We start from the raw sequence: 18,613 nt of genomic DNA, 5'->3' as shown, positions 1-18,613 counted from the left end.
GTAAGATAGTTTCAACAATTGCTATTCATAGCTAAGGGCGTTCAAAGCCAAAGAGCGAAATGCGTTGGGATTTATATAAAAGAATAAAGAACAATGGAAGTTTGAAGATTCCATAAAAGTCATTTTGGTATATTTGTTTTGCCATATTGGTATCCCAGTGCCTCTGTACTTGCCTTGTACAGTTTAAAAGCAATAGGTTAACATTCAGGAAAGTGTCATTTGCATCTTTTAATTGTTTTAAGCCAAAAAAAGCTACTAGATTCCAAAAGGACTAAAATTCAGAATTACTGGCTGTGTTTACCCAAAAGGAAAGCTAAGTTTTTTTTCCCATTTGTGTTGCCAAGAAAGTATTTGTAGCTGTAACATTTAATTAGCTTGTTTTGTCAAACTTTTTTGGGGTTGTTTGGGTTTGGGGGGGTTACTTTCTTCTAGAAAATCTGTCATTTGTGCTTTAGTCTATTAATTTAGTAATTGAAAAGGGATTATGAAATATCTATAAGTACATGTTGATAGTAACTGAGATACTCTTTAGGTAAGAGGAACATCAGTGGTTAATATTGTTAACTCCGGAGATGTTACAACAAATAAATTTAAAGCAAGAAATAGAACATCAGTGAAAGAACATAAAAATTCAGTTGATAAATTAACTTCTAAATTTCCTTTCAGTATCTAGAACAGCCTTTATCAACTTGTTTACCATTGAGAAACCCCTAAAACATTCTGCAGGCTTTGAGAAACCAGAAGTAGTAAGATCATGCAGAATAGGGTTGGGCAGCATAACTATGTAGAAGAAGAAGAAGAAGAGTTGGTTCTTATATGCCGCTTTTCCCTACCTGAAGGAAGCTCAAAGCGCCTTCCCATTCCTCTCCCCACAACAGACGCCCTGTGGGGTGGGTGAGGCTGAGAGAGCGCTGATATCACTGCTTGGTCAGAATATTTTTATCAGTGCCGTGGCGAGCCCAAGGTCACCCAGCTGGTTGCATGTGGGGGAGTGCAGAATAGAACCCGGCATGCCAGATTAGAAGTCCGCACTCCTAACCACTATACCAAACTGGCTTTGTACATGCCCATCTAAGGCTCATCCCCTTCCCACCCCCTCCAGGCCCATTATTGGACATTTTGAGGGGTCAACATGACCACATATGGTCATATCACCTGACAATCCCCATTGAGGCCATATGCAGCCTGGCCTAGTGTACCTGAGAGATCGCCTTTCTGCCTACACACCTCAAATGCTCCACTACCTCCAACTTCCTGGTGATCCCTGGCCCCAAGGAAGCTCACTTGACCTCAACCAGGGTCAGAGCTTTCTCCATCCTGGCCCCTACCTGGTGGAACGAGCTCCCAGAGGAGGTCAGAGCCTTAATGGAACTTGAATAATTCCACAGGGCCTACAAAAGGGAGTTCCTCTGCCAGGCATTTGGTTGAGGTCAACCTTCCAATGGCCCCCCAATCCTCACTCCCATGAAAATCACTGCCTGATTCATCCAAACCATGGGTACTGTTACCATTTATATTTACTGAGTTATCTGTACTGTTCCCTGTTCCACTACGTTTTATGTAAACCACCCTGAGTCCCAGGGGCGGGTGGTATATCAGAGAGAGAGAGAGAGAGAGAGAGAGAGAGAGAGAGAGTTTGAATCGGCTACACCAACCCCTGGGCAGCTGCTGCACAACCCGTGGGGCCAAGGCATTGGAGAAGGAGCAGGTAAGTGGGAGGGGGAAAGGGAGTGAGGGAGTGCATGTGCACGTACATGGGCTTGTGGGGGTTGAGGTAGCAGAGAAGGAGCAGGTAAGCGGGTGGGGGGAAGGAGAGAGAGGGAGTATGTGTGCATGTGTATTTGCTTGCTTGGAGGGAGGGAGGTTGGGAAACCCATAGGTAAAGGGGGAAATGCTTTTTGCTTTGGGGTAGAAAATGAACATGCTGTTCCAAAAAACGATTATGTTGGCTCCCTAATGTAAGATGTTTTTGAGGTTCTTTCAGGAAGTTCAAAGTCATTCCATCAATGTAGGATACCAGTCTTCAGTTAATTTTACTCCAGAATTGTTCTATTGAATTGAGTGAGTCTCCTTCAGATTGGCTGACTTCAAGATTGCAGTTTTAAGAGAGCTAATCTTAAAAACAATGACAGTGGGTGATCTGGGAGCACAATTACTAGCAAGGAGCTAATGTGCTGAAGTGTGTACTGTTACACTAGAATTAGCAGGTAAATTGGAGGCCTTTACAACTTCATTTGCTAGGGCCGAGAGAGTTTCTTAAGGATTAGATTGTTATGGGAACTGAGCTATACGTTTCCAGTGGGAATCAAAATTGCTTTTTCAAGAGATCCGAGTATGGATTGTCAGTGTTTGATGCTGGGTGGTGGATTCTGCAGGAAACATCAACCATTAAACAGAGTTTCTATGCCAGTGGTTTTCAAATGTTCTGCTTTTAGGGACTTCAATAAGATCTTGTCTGTTTAGGAACCTCTGCATATTCTTATGAAGGACATTGTGGGGAATGTTCTGTGGCATGTTGCAGCTCACTGTCACTCCCTGTGCTGGGTGTAGTGGTTAGGAGTGTGGACTTCTAATCTGGCGAGCCAGGTTTGATTCCGTGCTCCCCCACATGCAGCCAGCTGGGTGACCCTGGGCTCGCCACAGCACTGATAAAACTGTTCTGACCGAGCAGTCCTGTCAGAGCTCTCTCAGCCTCACCTCCCTCACAGGGTATCTGTTGTGTCGGGAGGAAGGGAATGTAAATGTAAGCTGCTTTGCGCCTCCTTCAGGTATAAAATATAAATATTAACTCTTCTTTTCAGAATGCAGACCAACATATGGGAGGTGGAGGCATATCAGGGTAGTTTGTCCACTACTATTAATTGTATCATTGGGGAACCTGCAACATGGTATACAAGCTACTCTTCTATGCTGTTTCATTATAGTGTGGCTATTTGAAATTTCCCAAGGTGGAGTATATCCATCCTACTCATTGATTTTAAAAATGGCTTCCTGGACTTTGGTGAACAATTGTATTAATTTTGTAGTGTAACCTAGTCCAGGGGTAGTCAACCTGTGGTCCTCCAGATGTCCATGGACTACAATTCCCATGAGCCCCCTGCCAACGTTTTCTGGCAGGGGCTCATGGGAATTGTAGTCCATGGACATCTGGAGGACCACAGGTTGACTACCCCTGACCGAGTGGATCACTTGTTGCCGGTTGTGCCAGCACAGTCACTACAACGGCATGAAGCTCCAAGACGTTTTATCTGTAAAAACAGACAACTAGCCATTCTGTGACTGGTCAACAGTAATACTCTTCTTTATCAGGAAACCAATGAAATCCTAGCTCCGAGTTAGCTCCACTCCTAACCCACCAAGTTCTACATTAATTCCACCTGCCCTGGTTGTGTCTCATCCCCACAAGGACCACTGTTTTTTAAATCAGAAGGTGAATATCTAATTGTAGCTCAGTAATTTTAGAAATAAAAAGACTCAGAATGGAATCTGCAGTGTCCTCCCTTGTTTTCATGTGCTCGGTCGCTTTAGCAATTAAAGACTGTGCTTCCTTTCTCTACGTAAATACTAATTATTCCATAGACTCTTACAGTAATTAGATTCTCATAAAAGAAAGTGGTATAGAAATACTAAATACAAAGAAGGGAAATTAGAGAAAAGAGGATGGAGAAAGAAGACAACTTCAAAGGATGTAGAAGAATTTATTTTGGAGGGCAGGAATTGCAGAGGAGAAGGCGTACACCAGAGCTGGTTATTTTTATACTTCCTAATTGCATGGGGGGGGGGAGAGAGAGAGAATAGCCAAAATGTGATAACTATGGACCAACTAATTGATTATTAAAGTATTATCGTTTAATATAAAAGCCTTTCCCAACAATAATTTGACACTATGTCACTTGGGCTTGGGGAAGGATCATTAAAAAGATGGAAGAAATGCTGCTTTTCTGCTTTAGAATATATTGACAAGATAGTCTTGCAGGCATGCTGTTCATTTGATAGGATTATCTATAATAAGATTATTGCACCATGACAAATAGCTGTTAATTTACAATCTTCCTGGAAAGAAAGGGGAGGGGGAGAGAGAACAATGTAGTTCCTTTTCCAAAATAAGAGGGGGAAAATAACAAGATTTACAGAAAACGGTTTTAACGAGCTAATACCCGGGTAACATTCACACATCTGTTTTGAGTTCAGTCTGTACTTGTGTTATATATTATCAATGACAGCAGATGGAGAGATTTAGGTCAGGCCCATAGCCAGAAAACTTTTAGGGAGGGGGGGGCAAATTAGTACAGTGGTGGTGAGCACATCATTATTTATTTATTTTGTGTATTTCTTATCCATCAAACTCTATGGCCTGCTACTTTTATAATCTTATAACCCCTTCTTATCGGAGAGCTTCTATGCTGGGCCAGATTCAACAACTTCCTTTTGACTATGGTGACGGGCAGATACAGGGGCAGTCCCCATAACGAAAGAATTTGCACTAACTGCTACAATGAACCAGGCTCACTCCATCATATTATATTATGTTGTAGCAGTTATACTCAACGTCACCGTTGTTTGATTCTCCCTCTGCTTCCTTCTGTCAATGTATCAGATGATAAGGCTATTACCTATTGCTAGATGACAAGTCTTTGGAAATTACTGAGCAGGTTGCAGAATTTTATCTATGGTTTTGTTGCTCAGGTCCTTAGATTATTTTGGTATTATTTAGACCTATATCTGTTTTTTTAACGCCATTAAAGGTATTTATTTTGTTATGAATGGGCGATGATGTAGTGCAAAGTTTCTACAAGGGATCATTTTATAGAGAAGAAGATGAGCATTTTTGTACCCTACTTTATACACCTAAAGGAGGCTCAAAGCAGTATACAATTGCCTACCCTTCCTCTCCCCACAAAAGACATCCTGTGAGATTGGTGAAGCTGAGAGAGCTCTACGAGAACTGTGACTAGACCAAGGTCACCCAGCTGGCTGCATGTGGAAGAGGAGTGGGGAATCAAACCCAGTACAGCACATTGTTTCTCCAGAAGCTCTTGACAGTTAAGAGGACATAAACATATTACTTCCTTGCATTGATTTTTCTTCTCGATGTTGTTTTGTTCTGTTGGCTACTTCAGTTACTTAATAACATATTTCCCTTCATCATTTGTGTGTTCCTTGCCTCCATATCCTTTAGAGGAGTGGTCCCCAACCCCCGGTCTGGGGACCGGGACCGGTCCGTAGACCAGTCGGTATCGGGCCATGGCTCTTCCTTGTCCTCCTCCCCCGGCTGCTGCCTCAGGGGCTGCCCTGCCACACTGCCATCGGCTCACCTTTGGTGCTCTCCAGCGGCCGCCATGGCTGGGGCTCCCCCTCGGCATGGCACTGCGCAGCTGCTGCTGGCAGCGCCCCCCAGCGGGCGGCGGGAAGTCAGGGGCACCAGTGGGAAAGCAAGTGGAGCAGGGACTCAGATGGCGATGTCCCTCGGCAAAAGACTACCCCCCCCCCAGGCCTCAGTAAAATTGTCAAATCAAATCAAATTTATTTGATACAGCACTGTGGCCAGATAAAACAGATAGCGAGGGAAAAAAATTTAACAGTAAAAAATTGCAAAATCAGGGAGCCAGTACAAAATTTAAAATATATAAAATTGTATAATTAATGAGTACATTATAAAAAATGCATAGTAAAATACCTCTAAAAAATTGTCAAGCATTGACCGGTCCATGGTGATAAAAAGGTTGGGGACCACTGCTTTAGAGGGAAAGAACCATTGCCCATACATTATTGAAACAGCCAGTCGCAAATACTATTGCATGACTGGAGAAAATCAGCGAGTTTATTACTTGCCATACTTTCTGAAAGTGCAGTCATCCACACAACACTCTATAACCTTTGTAATACTGGTGAGTTCCTCTTGATGAATGTTGACGCAGCAGAGAGCTGCATGTCTGAAGAACTGGCTGTTTAGTTCATGTCAGAGATCAATTCTACAAGCAGAGAGTCAGTATCATACAGGTAATTTATTCTCACACACAATTTACCAGCAGTTTTCCAGCTAAGCAGTCATTCATGCTGTGCAGTCTTTTAAAAGCTCTTTGTATTGGATTAAGGCTTTTGTGGACTTTCAGGGGAGAAACCGCTTTGATTCTGGCTGGCGTCTCACAAGGTCAATAGTCTCTTGATAAGGGAGTTCATCTTGTGGAAAGGGTAGTGTTTTCTTAACGTCTTCTTGCAGCAGAGGTCATCTTGTGGCTTGTAGAAGCCAAGGCTGTCTTTATTTATTAATTAGGGATTAACTGCAAAGTAGAAGCTCCTAGCGTTGAATGGAGAGGAAGCAAATGATGTTAAAACGTTTACTGCGGTCTGTAATGAGGTAAATAAAGTTAACGGCTCAGAATTTCAATGAAGAACCCGAAGAAGGATGTCAGGGAGAATCCAACCAAGTCTGAAAGGGGAATGATTTAATTATTGCCAAGAACAGGATTTTAGAATGGGAAGGGGGGGGTGGATTAAAATGCAACTGTGTTTAATACCAATACATGTAATTGTATAACCCTGAGTTCTGTATGAGTATGTAATGATTTCAAGGCTGGAGGTTTCAAAAAATTGGGTTTTTGAAAACCAGAAATGTATATATTATAATGACTGAAAGTGCGGAGGGGAGGTTGAATGATTCAAGGCCTAACTACACCTTATTACTTCTTCCTCCTTCATTTTAATAAAGTTAATGAGGCGTACGAAACACACCCAGCATCACTGAGACTGTTTTTGCACTAGTGATATCCTTGAGATTTACACTTTTAAAGGGTCGACTTTTTCCTCTGTTTCTGCACTGAAATCTGCTTCTTCAGGTGCAGACCTGCATTGGCCCCTCAATTGCCCTCCAGGTGGGAAGGTATATTTTTGGGTTAAGTGGGCTAAGATCAAGTGATAGTCTAGAGGTCTGAAGCCCTTTCTAAAGCAGTTTGTTCCCACCCTTTCCTTGAGTTTGAGGTCTAAGTATGAAAAATACAATTTCTCCACTGATGAGAGGAGGCTGATAGGGCAGTAGTTTGCTGGGTCAGATTTGAAATCTTTCTTGAAGATTGGAACGATGATGGGGTGTTTCCAAAATGGAAAGTGGATATATAACAATATTCATTTGTCAATTTAAAATACAAGGCATTGGGAGAAAGTTGCTACCACTGGGAAAATGACTCTCATGTGGACGGGACTAGCAAAAACTGAACTTGGCCACTCAAATGGCAATCATCCAGGCTTTGCTGCAGTCTTTCCCAAAACTTCAGAACAAAGAAGGTTTGGGAAAGATCGTGGAGAAGCCGGGGAAACCCCAGGAGGTGCGCAAATGCACCATGATACTGTAGGGAAGAAGGAAACATAGTTATGGTAGGTGGATAAGGAGTAGGGCCTTCTCTGTTGTAACACTCTGGCTACGGTTGCCCGGTCCCTCTGGGCAGCTGGTGGGGGATGAGAGTTGAGCTTACTGGGAGCTGGGAGATTCTTTGCACATTTCAGTGACATGCCCATGTGACTTCTAGTGTGACCTGGAAGTGATGTGAGCATGTTGGTGCAATGCTCTGGTTTTTAGACAAAAACTCTGGTAGCATTTGCGTGTATCATAGAGTGTCGCCCCAGTGTCCCAAATCATCACTTCCAGGTCACATTGAAGTTACATAGGCACATTGCTGAAATGTCAGGTATACCTCCTTCATTTTAGGGGGGGGATCATTCCCCCCACACACCCCAGTTGATCTGCAGTGGAGCAATGCAATCTGGCAGTGGGACACCCATGCCCCCTCTGGAGAGTGAGGTCTTGTATCCCTTATTCAGGTTCTGGATCTCTAGACTGAGAGGCCTCTCTGGTTCTTCCTTCCTTCCAGCTTTTGAACAACTTGTTAAGATATTGGTGTTCCAGCCAACATTTGAGTTACAAAGCGATTGGATTTATTTCTGTTGCTTAGTCTCCTTTTCCTTTTGTAATGGCTGATGTTCTGTTTTGGTTTAGATGTTACTTGATAGGACTTGTTGATTGTGTCAGTTTTCTGTTTGATATCACTTTTAGTACTTACTGTTTGCTGCATTTGACATTTTATTGATGATGGAAAGCTGGGTTCAGAAACATTCTGAGAAGCAAGCTAGGTAGTACATTTCCTTTTGCTTGACGAAATCCAGAGCTCAATGTTTACCGTAAGAACTAGGTTGCATAATCTTGCCTAAAGGTTATTTATGCCATAGCTAAACTTTAACTGTGATTTTAATCCAGTCGCTCTTTGCTCCGATGATAACTTGCAACCTTTCAAACAAGGAATTCAAGCATTCATTCTGCCATTTACTAGATATTTTAATTGGACAAATACTAGCTTAATTTTTTTTCTTTCCAGGAGTACAGAGTGTGCTCTTCATTTTCCTCTCGTACAATTACACACCACTAAACCTGGCATGCAGGCCAGCCAGCAAGACTTCGAAAAGGCCCAAGATCGACTGAAACTTTTGAAGATCGATCCTGGCAATGAAGTGAAGTTGAAGCTTTATGCACTGTTTAAACAGGTAATTCCAGCCATTTTGATTTTATGAATGCCATGGTGTTTGTTAAGAAGATTGTTAGAAACCTTTGCTTAGGCAGTCTGGCTCAGAGATTTCCTTAGAATATGCATCCAGTTGCACAAATTGCATATTGTTTTTGAAATACGAGGCTAACCATGTTCAGTGAGTTGTTTCAAGTTCTTCTCTCTGTTTTTCTTAATCCATATTTCCTCCCTGTCCAGAATATATAATGGAGACAATGAGAGCTGATTCATATGTAGGGTTGCCAGCTCTGGGCTGGGAAACACCTGGGTACAATGCCATGGAGTCCAGGGGAACTGATCTCTTTAGTCTGAAGTTGAGCTATAATTCTAGGGCAGTGGTTCTCAACCTGTGGGTCAGGACCCCATTTGGGGTCGCTTGGTCCCTTCCCCAGGGTCCCCAGATTGCTGGGTGCTGCCACCGTGGTACTTTTCTCCTGAAATAGGGTTACTGAAAATTGCAAAATACAACTACAGCAACCAATTTCAATAATACAATTAAAATCAAACAAGCAAGCACAAACTGGGCTGGTCCTGCTCCATTAAGCTGCCAGGGCAGGACTCTGAAGTGGCAGCATAGAAATATTCTAAATAAATAACACAGCCCCCACACTGCTTGCTACAAGTTAAGTACCTGCAGTCAGAGGAGAAGCAAACAGCCCAGATGGTATTCAGCTGCCACTAGCAAGCAAGCAGGAAGTTACGTTTCCCATCGAGGGAAGCCAGTCCCCAGGTGGGAACTGGGGATCCCGTAGAATTATAGCTCATTTCTAGACAACAGAGATCAGTTCCCCTGGAGAAAATGACCGCTGAATGGACTGAATGGCATTATGTCCTATTGAAGTCTCTCCTTTCCCCAAACCCTGCCCTCTGCATGCTCCACTCACAAAGTCTCCAGGTTTTCCCCAAACTGGAGCTGGTAACCCTATCCAGTGAATACTACAAGGTGGAGAGGAGACAGTGCATAGCCCTGCCAAGATACTGAACATGCAGCCAGACACACAATCAGGATGCAAGAACTGCATGAGCTCTTCCAGAATGGCATTCGCTGGCAGGGGCTCATGGGAATTGTAGTCCATGGACATCTGGAGAGCCGCGGTTTGACTACCCCTGATTATGATCGAAGGCATATGCATGCCTTGAGATGTTATAGTATAAAAATGTTGAAAAAGGTGTCTAGAAATATCAGCATTCTAAGAACATTGAGTAAACTAGCTCCAGGTTTTTTCTAACACGCAAGCTGATTCTGTGCATTTGATTTCTTGGTTATGCAGTTTAAACTAATTTGAAAGGGCAGAAAAATAGAAATATATATGCATTTCCTTCATGCAGGCAAATCAAGGTCCCTGCAATACTCCAAAACCAGGCATGCTAGATTTTGTCAATAAGGCGAAATGGGATGCATGGAATTCACTTGGCTCTTTGACACAGGTCAGTCAGTATGCCATTACTTGCAAACTTATTTTTATTTGGGGTTGCAGCTATGTGCATGTAAATTTGTTATGTGTTACCAGAATATAATTAAGGCTTGACATGAAAAACAAAACAAAGATTCTGCTCATGTAGTTAGTTGTATATAATTGATTCTTCTTCTGCCAATCACAGGAAAGGGAGGATGACAGTACAGGGCACTGAACTTCTGCTGGCCACTGGAAATTTAATTTGTAAATGTTCTGTTATGTACTCTTACGTGAGTGAGTGGTGGTGGATCCTAGAGAAAGGGTGGAAGATGAAAATGGACAGGGAGGCCTGGAAACTTCCAAATTTGGTAGCGTGGTATAGTGGTAAAAGAGTGGTGACCTCTAATCTGGAGAACTTGGTTTGATTCCAGACTCCTCCACAGGCAGCCAACTGGGTGACCTTGGGCTAGTCATAGTTCCCTGAGCTCTCTCAGACCCACGTACCTCATAGGATGCCTGTTGTGGGGAGAGGAAGGGAAGGCGATTGTAAGCCACTTTGAGGCTCCTTCGGGTAGAGAAAAGGAGGGCATAAAAACCAACTCTTCTCTTCTTTTTCAAACTCCCAATGAAGAAACAGGCCAGCAACTTGCAGAGGCCAGAGCAAACCTTCATAACCACCACACCGTAACAAAGAATTTCCAAAAGATCAGCTAATTACTCTCTGCATTACACAACTGGGGATGTATCTGTCCATTAGTCTCCAGTCTTGACATATTTATTTCCTTCACTTTGTTTCCTCCCCAGAGTTGAACCTAAACAAATGATAACCATATAAATTAGCTTATCATTCATGTATGGCAACTGAATCTGTTAAACATCTTCATTATGCTGCATACTAATTTATTGCTCCCCTCTGCCTATATGTACAGACAGATAATTCCCATTTCATTGTATCTGAGGAAATGTGCATGCACACATAAACTTATCTGTTCCACTTAATATTTCTGGCAAGGGCTTGGAGGAGGAGTGTGTCTCATGGCTTAGGTGCCACTCAACGCTTAACACCCACTCAGGGCAGCTGTCCCACCCCTCCTCCTCCAACCGGCTTACCTGTCTGTCCAGCGGCCAGTTAGTCGCCTTCCATCCCACACCCCTGACCATCCCCTCCTACGTCCACTTCCCTCTGAGACTTGGAGGCTGCAGATCCCTGCTGCATGAAAGCTGCCCTTGCCGGTGAGTTCCCTAACACCTGCCTGCAGCCTTTCCAGGTCCTGGGGGAGGCCATCCACAGAGTTCTTCCACTCCACACACCCGCCATCTAGCGCCCATTGTATTTCTGAATGCAATGGGTTTGGTGCCTAGTACCTTGAATAAAACTCCATGGTCTTAAAGGCATCATTGGTTTAAAACTTTGTTCTGCTGCTTCAGACCAACACATGTACTCACCAGAATATAGCTTCTGACTTTTCTGAAAACCATTGCAGATACATTTATCTTTGCCACCATCAAGAGATTTGAAAAAACTGGCTCAGGCTCTTACTGATGCTGAATTCCCATTATGTATTTTGATTCTTCTTTCTAGGTGGCCAGTCAAGCCATCATTTGGTATTTCTCTGACATTACTTAAATGCCTTTCTCATTACAGGAGAGTGCCAGACAGCAATATGTCGATCTTGTGTCCAGCTTGATGCCTTCAGAACCTTCGAGTCATGTTAAAGAGAACTCTTCTGATAGCAAGTCTGTCTATGAAACAATAGAGGTTTCTACCAAGGACAACATCACAAAGATAGTTTTAAACCGCCCCAAATTGAAAAATGCAATCAGTGTAAAGGTGATGCAATTAACTTCTGGGTCTCTACATATTATCCTTCCATCTATAATTTAATTGGGCTCTCTGTGTAATAGTTATATTAGCACTAATCCCGAGCGCCAGCTTGGTGTAGTGGTTAGGAACACAGACTTCTAATATGGTGAGCCGGGTTTGATTCCCCACTCTCCCGCATGCAGCCAGCTGGGTGACATTGGGCTAACCACAGCACTGATAGAGCTGTTCTGACTAAGCAGTAATATCAGGGCTATCTCAGTCTCACCCACCTCACAGGGTGCCTGTTGTGGGGAGAGGAAAGGAAAGGCAAATGTAAGCTGCTTTGAGACTCCGGGTAGAGAAAAGCGACATACAAGAACCAACTTCTTCTTCTTTAGAGAAGAAAGAAGCCTGAACCTCTACCTCTTTCCCTCAAAAAACAAAAACCTTTAGTAACCAGCAGACTTAAGAGAAGCCAGCTTTGGCTAATGAACTGAATGAACGTTACAAGGAGTTGCTGAAAATGGATGTCATTTGTCAGGTACTCACATAGACCATTTACGCACTGGAGGTGCCCCACCTCTTCCTGTACCCAGACAGGGGAGAATTTGGTCCAGTGCGCATCATCCACCCCCAATTTGTGCTCCTGCACGGGAGCTGGGACAGTGAAGTTCCCAGTGCGTAAACGGTCATAGAGTTACCAGTTCCAAGTAGGAAAATATCATAGGATTTTTGAGATGGAGACAGAGGTAAGCAGGTTTGAGGAGGGGAGGGAGTTCAATAGGGCAGTGGTCCCCAACCTTTTTATCACCGGGGACCGGTCAACGTTTGACAATTTTACTGAGGCCTGGGGGGGGGGGTAGTCTTTTGCCAAGGGACGCCGCCACCTGAGCTCCTGCTCGACTTGCGCAGTGCCATGCTGAGAGGGAGCCCCAGCCATGGCGGCCGCTGGATAGCACCAAAGGTGAGCTGGCAGCAGAGTGGCAGGGCAGCCCCTGAGGCAGCAGCTGGGGAGGAGGACAAGGAGGAGCCACGGACTGGTACCGACTGATCCACGGACCGGTCCCGGTCCCCGGACCAGGGGTTGGGGACCATTGCAATAGGGTGTAATGCCATAGAGTCCACCTTCCAACAGCAGTCATTTTCTCCAGGTGAACTAATCTGTGTTGATCTCCAGCTACCATCTGGAGATTGGCAACCTTGTTGTGTCTGAAGTCCACACACAGTACAATTGCTCACCTCCACTTCAGTTTTTTGGCTGCTGCTGGCAGGACAGGAAAAAGCATAGCATGAATGGGCACTTTGTAAAGCAAGCACAGGACTACTTTAATTTGGCTTTGCACTCATTCCCCAAACCAAGCACATCTCATCTCCCGACACAGTTAAAAGGATTCTATACATTCTTTTTGTAAAGTCCTTGATCCTTTGCAAGTGTCCCCTTGCTCCATAGATCCAATTACAGGAGAATCAAAGCATGTCTGCAGAGCCACAAAGAGAGAAGAGCGTAGTGTTGTGTTTGCTTAAGAACTTTTGGTGGGGGTCAGTTGGAAATCTCTGTACATGCCTGGATTGATTCTTGGGATGCATATAGATGTACCTGGAAAAGGGAGTAGGTTTCAGGTATTTCTGCTGCAGGGTAGTTCCCTTTGGCTGATTCTGTGAAGGCTTAAGGGGATGGCAGGTTACAGTGGATGAGTGATAGGGTTGGAGTGTCCTGCATAGGTCAGGGGGTTGGACTAGATGACCCATGAGGTTCCTTCCAACTCTATGATTCTATGACTTTGCTGTAGTGATAATGTGAATGCTATCTTCTTAGCCCTTCCTTCCATGTTTCAGACATGCTGTCTGCTATGTATTGTCTTCAAGCACCTTCATATTTCATTTGGTTATGACTTCTGTCTGCTTTTTTTTTAAAGAAAGAAAGCTTAAACACTATAAAACTGCTCCAAGAAACTGAATGCTGTAGCTTTATTCGTGACTCAAGATCCAGCCTATGAGCATTTTGAGTATCTGGCTTTTGCTACTAGTCAAGGGGTAGGGAAGGCTTCAGTTGACTTCACTCCAGGGAAGCTGAGAGTTTGTCTGCCCAAAAGGTACTTTGGGTGCTTTTGTAGAGGCTTCCTGTTCAACCTGTTTGCTGCTAAACATAGCCTTCCTGCAGTTGAGAAGCCCCAGTCTTCTGAATCACCCCCCAAATCTTTGATGCAGCAGTAACTTGAACTTTGGTGGCTCACTAGTTACAGTTATTCTTTCTCTAGCATCCTAATATTTCTTTGGTTTTCTTTTTACTTTTCCCCCTCCAATGCAGATGTATGAAGAAATTATCACAGCACTTGAGGAAGCAGCAAAGGATGACTCTGTTATCACAGTCCTGACAGGTACTGTCGTTTTTTTGTTCTGCCATGTTTGTTTTTCTTTGGGTTACGTTTTCAAAATAAAGGCATATGCTGTTAGATCCGTAGGTTCAAAGGAAGCCAGGACACTAGAGCCCATTCTACACACGTTGGATAATGCACTTTCACTGTGCTTTTGTGGCTGGATTTTCGAACAGGAAAATCTACTTCTAAAGTGCATTGAAAGCGCATTATCCAACAAATGCAGAATGGGCCCGAGAGTTCAATCAGCTCTTTAATCAGACCTTAGCATGATACAAGTAGAAGCAGAACTGAACCAACAACCGTCCCCCAAGAAACATATATAACATGGATCTTCAAGCCAGTGCATGCTGTTGATCAGTTTCAGGTTTAAACTGATTCAATCTGGCAGACGGAATTTAGTGGCCGATTGGTCAATTACATGTCTGCTTGGATCCTGCCTTGGAGCTGAAGCTTGGTCCTCAGCAGATCCACAAACACGACAATCTCTCATTTGGCATCTAAACTGCATGACTTTTGCTGTATCATGTCTGTAATAAACAGAATGTGGAAATTGTTTTTATGATGCCACTAAAGGTATTTTGAATAGAATAAACTGAATGTTTTAGTTTAGAGAATCCCTACAAACATGATATGGTTCTTTTCCATTTGACTGTTTCACATGGACCCATTATGCACGGGGGTTTTAGCGCACATTCGGGGTGGAATGGCGGCGACTAAAAGCACGGATAACGCACGGAGCCGGCTGCAACCAGCTGCAGCTTCGGTGCATGCCGCCGAAAAAGCCGCGTCAGTGAAACGCGGAAGAAAGCGCAGCTTCCGGGTGAGCGGGGCGCAACCAGAAGCGGCGCCCGGATCGGCGCGTGCATAATCGGTTACTCTGGGTTTTGCCGCCGTTGCGCCCCGCCCCGTGCATAACCGGTATGCGTCGCGTCTTCCCCCTCCGCGTTTTCCACATGACCCGAAATCGCCGTTTCGGCGGCCGTGCATAATGGGCCATGATCAGAATTTCTGATATGTGTTTTTTTCTGCAGGAAGTGGAGATTACTATTGTAGTGGAAATGACCTGAACAACTTTGCGAATGTCTCAGCGGGTGGGATAAAGGAAATGGCAGAGAATGGTGCCAAGCTGCTCGAGTAAGTCTTGTTTCAAATTATATTGACAGGCACAGGAGGCATCATGAAGGGTTTGCCAGGACAGAAAGAAAGCCGTATTGGGATTTTAAGAAATGAGAAATGAAATGTGTAGCCAATCGCTCAGAATTCATAAGAACAATTATGTATCTCGGTTTTCCCTGTTAGGGCAGGAAACGACAGGTTTAAAAACAGTTATGTAAAGATCTGATTAGTAAAACATTCTAAAACATTTTTAAAAACAGCCTCCTTTTAAAAATGTAGAACCTTACTGAGCATGGTGGAACATTAGATTTTCCAGAAGAGCAAATAATGGCTCCCACAGACATTTTAGGATGGGAAAACAGGGCAGGAGAGTCTTAAAGCCTCCTTGCCTTCACCACAGTCTCAATGCAAATTGGTCACCTATGCACCTGATATGTAATTAAAAAAAAAGAGATTGGTGTTGTGACAGAATTTCAAGACATATTAGTTTAATATGTTGACTTGAAGACTTTCCCAAGGTCACATGTTCAAGTGGCCAGTTCAGCTAGTAGAGAGTGCTTGCATAAACCTGATGGAGTTACTCCTTAGATCATCCTTTCTCATTTTTTTTTACTGTTGAGAAACCCCTGAAACATTTTTCAGGCTTTGAGAAGCCCCAGAAATAGCGTGATCATGCAGAATATGGTTGGGAAGCATAACTATATACCTGCCCACCTGGGGCCCCTCCCCTTCACACTCCCTCTAGGCTCATCATTGGTTATTTCGGGAGGGGGGGAAGTCAACAATGACCATACATGATCATATCACACAATAAATGTTTAACAAATGTTTAAGCGTATATACAAAATTATACAAAATAAGGTAAGGGTGGTATCCACTTAACACAGCCCTCACTGAGGAGTATAGCTTGGTAGTCAGTGGCTAGATGTTACTGTAGCCTCCACCATAAGCCCAGCAGAATAGCTGTTTTACAGGCAATGCAGAACTGATCTTTTGTTACAGCGCATTCCACTAGGCTGGGGCCAGGACTGAGGAGGCCCTGGCTACCAGCATTTTAACAAGCATTGAGTTCAATTCTCACTCTGACATTCTACACAAGGGGAGTAAAGTACACCACCACTGAAAAAAGCAGCAATGGAGGGAGTTGGAAGCCTGGGGTGGGGGGGATGGAGATAGTCATTCAGTGATCCTTACAGACCAGCAACTCCCCCTTTTGGATGATGGGAGGAATCATAGAATCATAGAGTTGGAAGGGACCTCATGGGTCATCTAGTCCAACCCCCTGCACTATGCAGGACACTTACTTTTTATCACTCTCACCCTTCCCAAATAGTTTCTCACTTTGTTTCTGCTTGCTGTTCATGAGAGTCCCCTGACCCTCCCTCCAAGCAAATGGAAAGGGCTGAGATGCACACTGAACATTCAGGTTTTTGGTAAGTTAGGTCCCGCTCCCTACAACCATGCAGCAGATGCTGGATATGGCTTAAAACTGAGAGAACCCAAACAGGCTCAGAACTCCATTGTGGGAGGAGAGAGGGCTCTTCCCCCCCCCCCAGCCCTTTTCCAATGCAGAAAATGCTGAGGGGAGTTTTTAGCAGCAAAGCCAGGGAAACAGCTGTGTCCCAGTGCTGCTTCATTACAGGGGAAATGTCTTGGGGGAGGGGGTGCCAGGATCCCTTCTCCCCTTGTGGCACTAGTCCAACCCCTTTGGGCTCTCCTTTTCTTTAAAAAGCCAATTCCCTCAGCTGTTATGTGCTGCAGGGAATCTGAGCTGGGTCCAGGGACCTTAGACCCTGCTTGTTCAGAACCTGAGCATGTAGACTGGCCCTTAGCGAGCCACAGGAGGAAAGGGAAATGGGAAAGTTCCACTCCGTTGCTCTTGAGGGGCATGTTAGATACTCTAGTTTTTGTAATTCATCTTAAGGATGGGTGCTAAGGAAGAATATTTATATGCAAGGCTTAAAGTAACAGAAAATGTTAGCATTTGCACTGGGTATTTTAAAATGATTTGTCACTGTTCATTCGGGGACGATGGAATGTCCGCATTATTACCCTGCGGGGCAGAATTCCAGTGTGTGTGTGTGACACAGGCTAAATTACTGGCAGTGAGGAAGACTGCGCCTTTCTCTTTTCAGAAACTTTGTCAATCATTTTATTGATTTCCCTAAGCCTTTGATTGCTGTGGTGAATGGGCCAGCTGTGGGGATCTCTGTTACAGTCCTTGGGCTTTTTGATGTGGTCTATTCTACCGACAGGGTAAGTCTTCTGCACTATTATCTCCCCTCTCCAATAGGAAGCCTTCATAGAAAGAGAAGCTGCTTTATGGCTGCATGTATGCGTTTAATTTGTAGGTTCCCTTTTGTTCCTGAAGGACCAGCTGAGAGCATCATCAAACAGTAATAAAACTACAGTAAAACTCATACAAATGAACAGGCTTGGTGCTCAGCTTGCCTGCCTGGTGATACAAAATGGAACCATTACAAATAGGGTTGCCAGCTCTGGGTTGGCAGATACCTGGAAAGATGGCAGTGGGTGGGATTTCGGGCAGGGAGGGACCTCAGAGGAGTACAATGCTATGGAGTCCCCCCTCCGAAGCCTCCATTTTCTCCAGGGGAACTGATCTCTTGTCTGGAGCTGACCTGTAATTCTGGAAGACCCCCAGGTCCCACCTTGGGACTTTCACCCCTAATTACAAATCCTGCCTGAAAAGTGCTCCTCCACGAGCTGATCAATGTGTCAGTGGCCAAGATTGCTCTGAATTGAAGCCGCTGCGGAGTCCAGATGGCGAGTAGAGGGTTTCTGTGAGATTTGAAAGAGGGGTCCTCTTCTGTTGTTCCTTTGGGACTGCAAGCTGGAACTGCAGAAAGGGGCTGCATTCAGAGATCGAACAGTCCTTGGGTTAAATCAGAATGGGCAAGAACCTACCTTCTGCTAGGCTTAGACACATACTCAGCATTTCCCCCTTTCCTTCTCACACAACCCCACAATGACCCATTATGCACGGGGGTTTTAGCGCACATTCGGGGTGGAATGGCGGCGACTAAAAGCACGGATAACGCACGGAGCCGGCTGCAACCGGCTGCAGCTTCGGTGCATGCCTCCGAAAAAGCCGCGTCAGTGAAACGCGGAAGAAAGCGCAGCTTCCGGGTGAGCGGGGCGCAGCCAGAAGCGGCGCCCGGATCGGCGCGTGCATAATCGGTTACTCTGGGTTTTGCCGCCGTCGCGCCCCGCCCCGTGTATAACCGGTATGCGTCGCGTCTTCCCCCTCCGCGTTTTCCATGTGACCCGAAATCGCCGTTTCGGCGGCCGTGCATAATGGGCCAATGAAAGAATTTGGAGTTTAATATTAACTTTCGTTAACTATAG

The 18,613-nt window shown here is 44.5% G+C and overlaps 1 protein-coding gene across 6 annotated transcripts in view; it reads left to right on the top strand.

The window, feature by feature from the left end:
- The window catches only part of LOC143845078 (enoyl-CoA delta isomerase 2-like), a 37,470-nt gene that overhangs the window by 12,562 nt on the left and 6,295 nt on the right, over nucleotides 1-18,613 (top strand). For 4 of the 6 annotated variants that reach the window (XM_077353101.1, XM_077353097.1, XM_077353102.1 and 1 more), the window contains exons 2-7: nucleotides 8,367-8,532; nucleotides 9,882-9,980; nucleotides 11,595-11,780; nucleotides 14,062-14,131; nucleotides 15,163-15,265; nucleotides 17,383-17,503. In XM_077353101.1, coding sequence (XP_077209216.1) covers nucleotides 8,425-8,532; nucleotides 9,882-9,980; nucleotides 11,595-11,780; nucleotides 14,062-14,131; nucleotides 15,163-15,265; nucleotides 17,383-17,503 — 687 coding nt within the window. In that variant the 5' untranslated portion in view covers nucleotides 8,367-8,424. Of the gene's footprint in view, nucleotides 1-5,879; nucleotides 6,001-6,293; nucleotides 6,359-8,366; nucleotides 8,533-9,881; nucleotides 9,981-11,594; nucleotides 11,781-14,061; nucleotides 14,132-15,162; nucleotides 15,266-17,382; nucleotides 17,504-18,613 lie in introns of those variants that run through there. The other 2 variants (XM_077353099.1, XM_077353098.1) reach the window with 2 other exon arrangements.

Source organism: Paroedura picta, chromosome 9 (assembly GCF_049243985.1).
Source record: "Paroedura picta isolate Pp20150507F chromosome 9, Ppicta_v3.0, whole genome shotgun sequence".
In the NCBI taxonomy this organism is placed as follows: domain Eukaryota; kingdom Metazoa; phylum Chordata; class Lepidosauria; order Squamata; family Gekkonidae; genus Paroedura; species Paroedura picta.
This window is presented reverse-complemented; position numbering and strand designations above follow the sequence as displayed.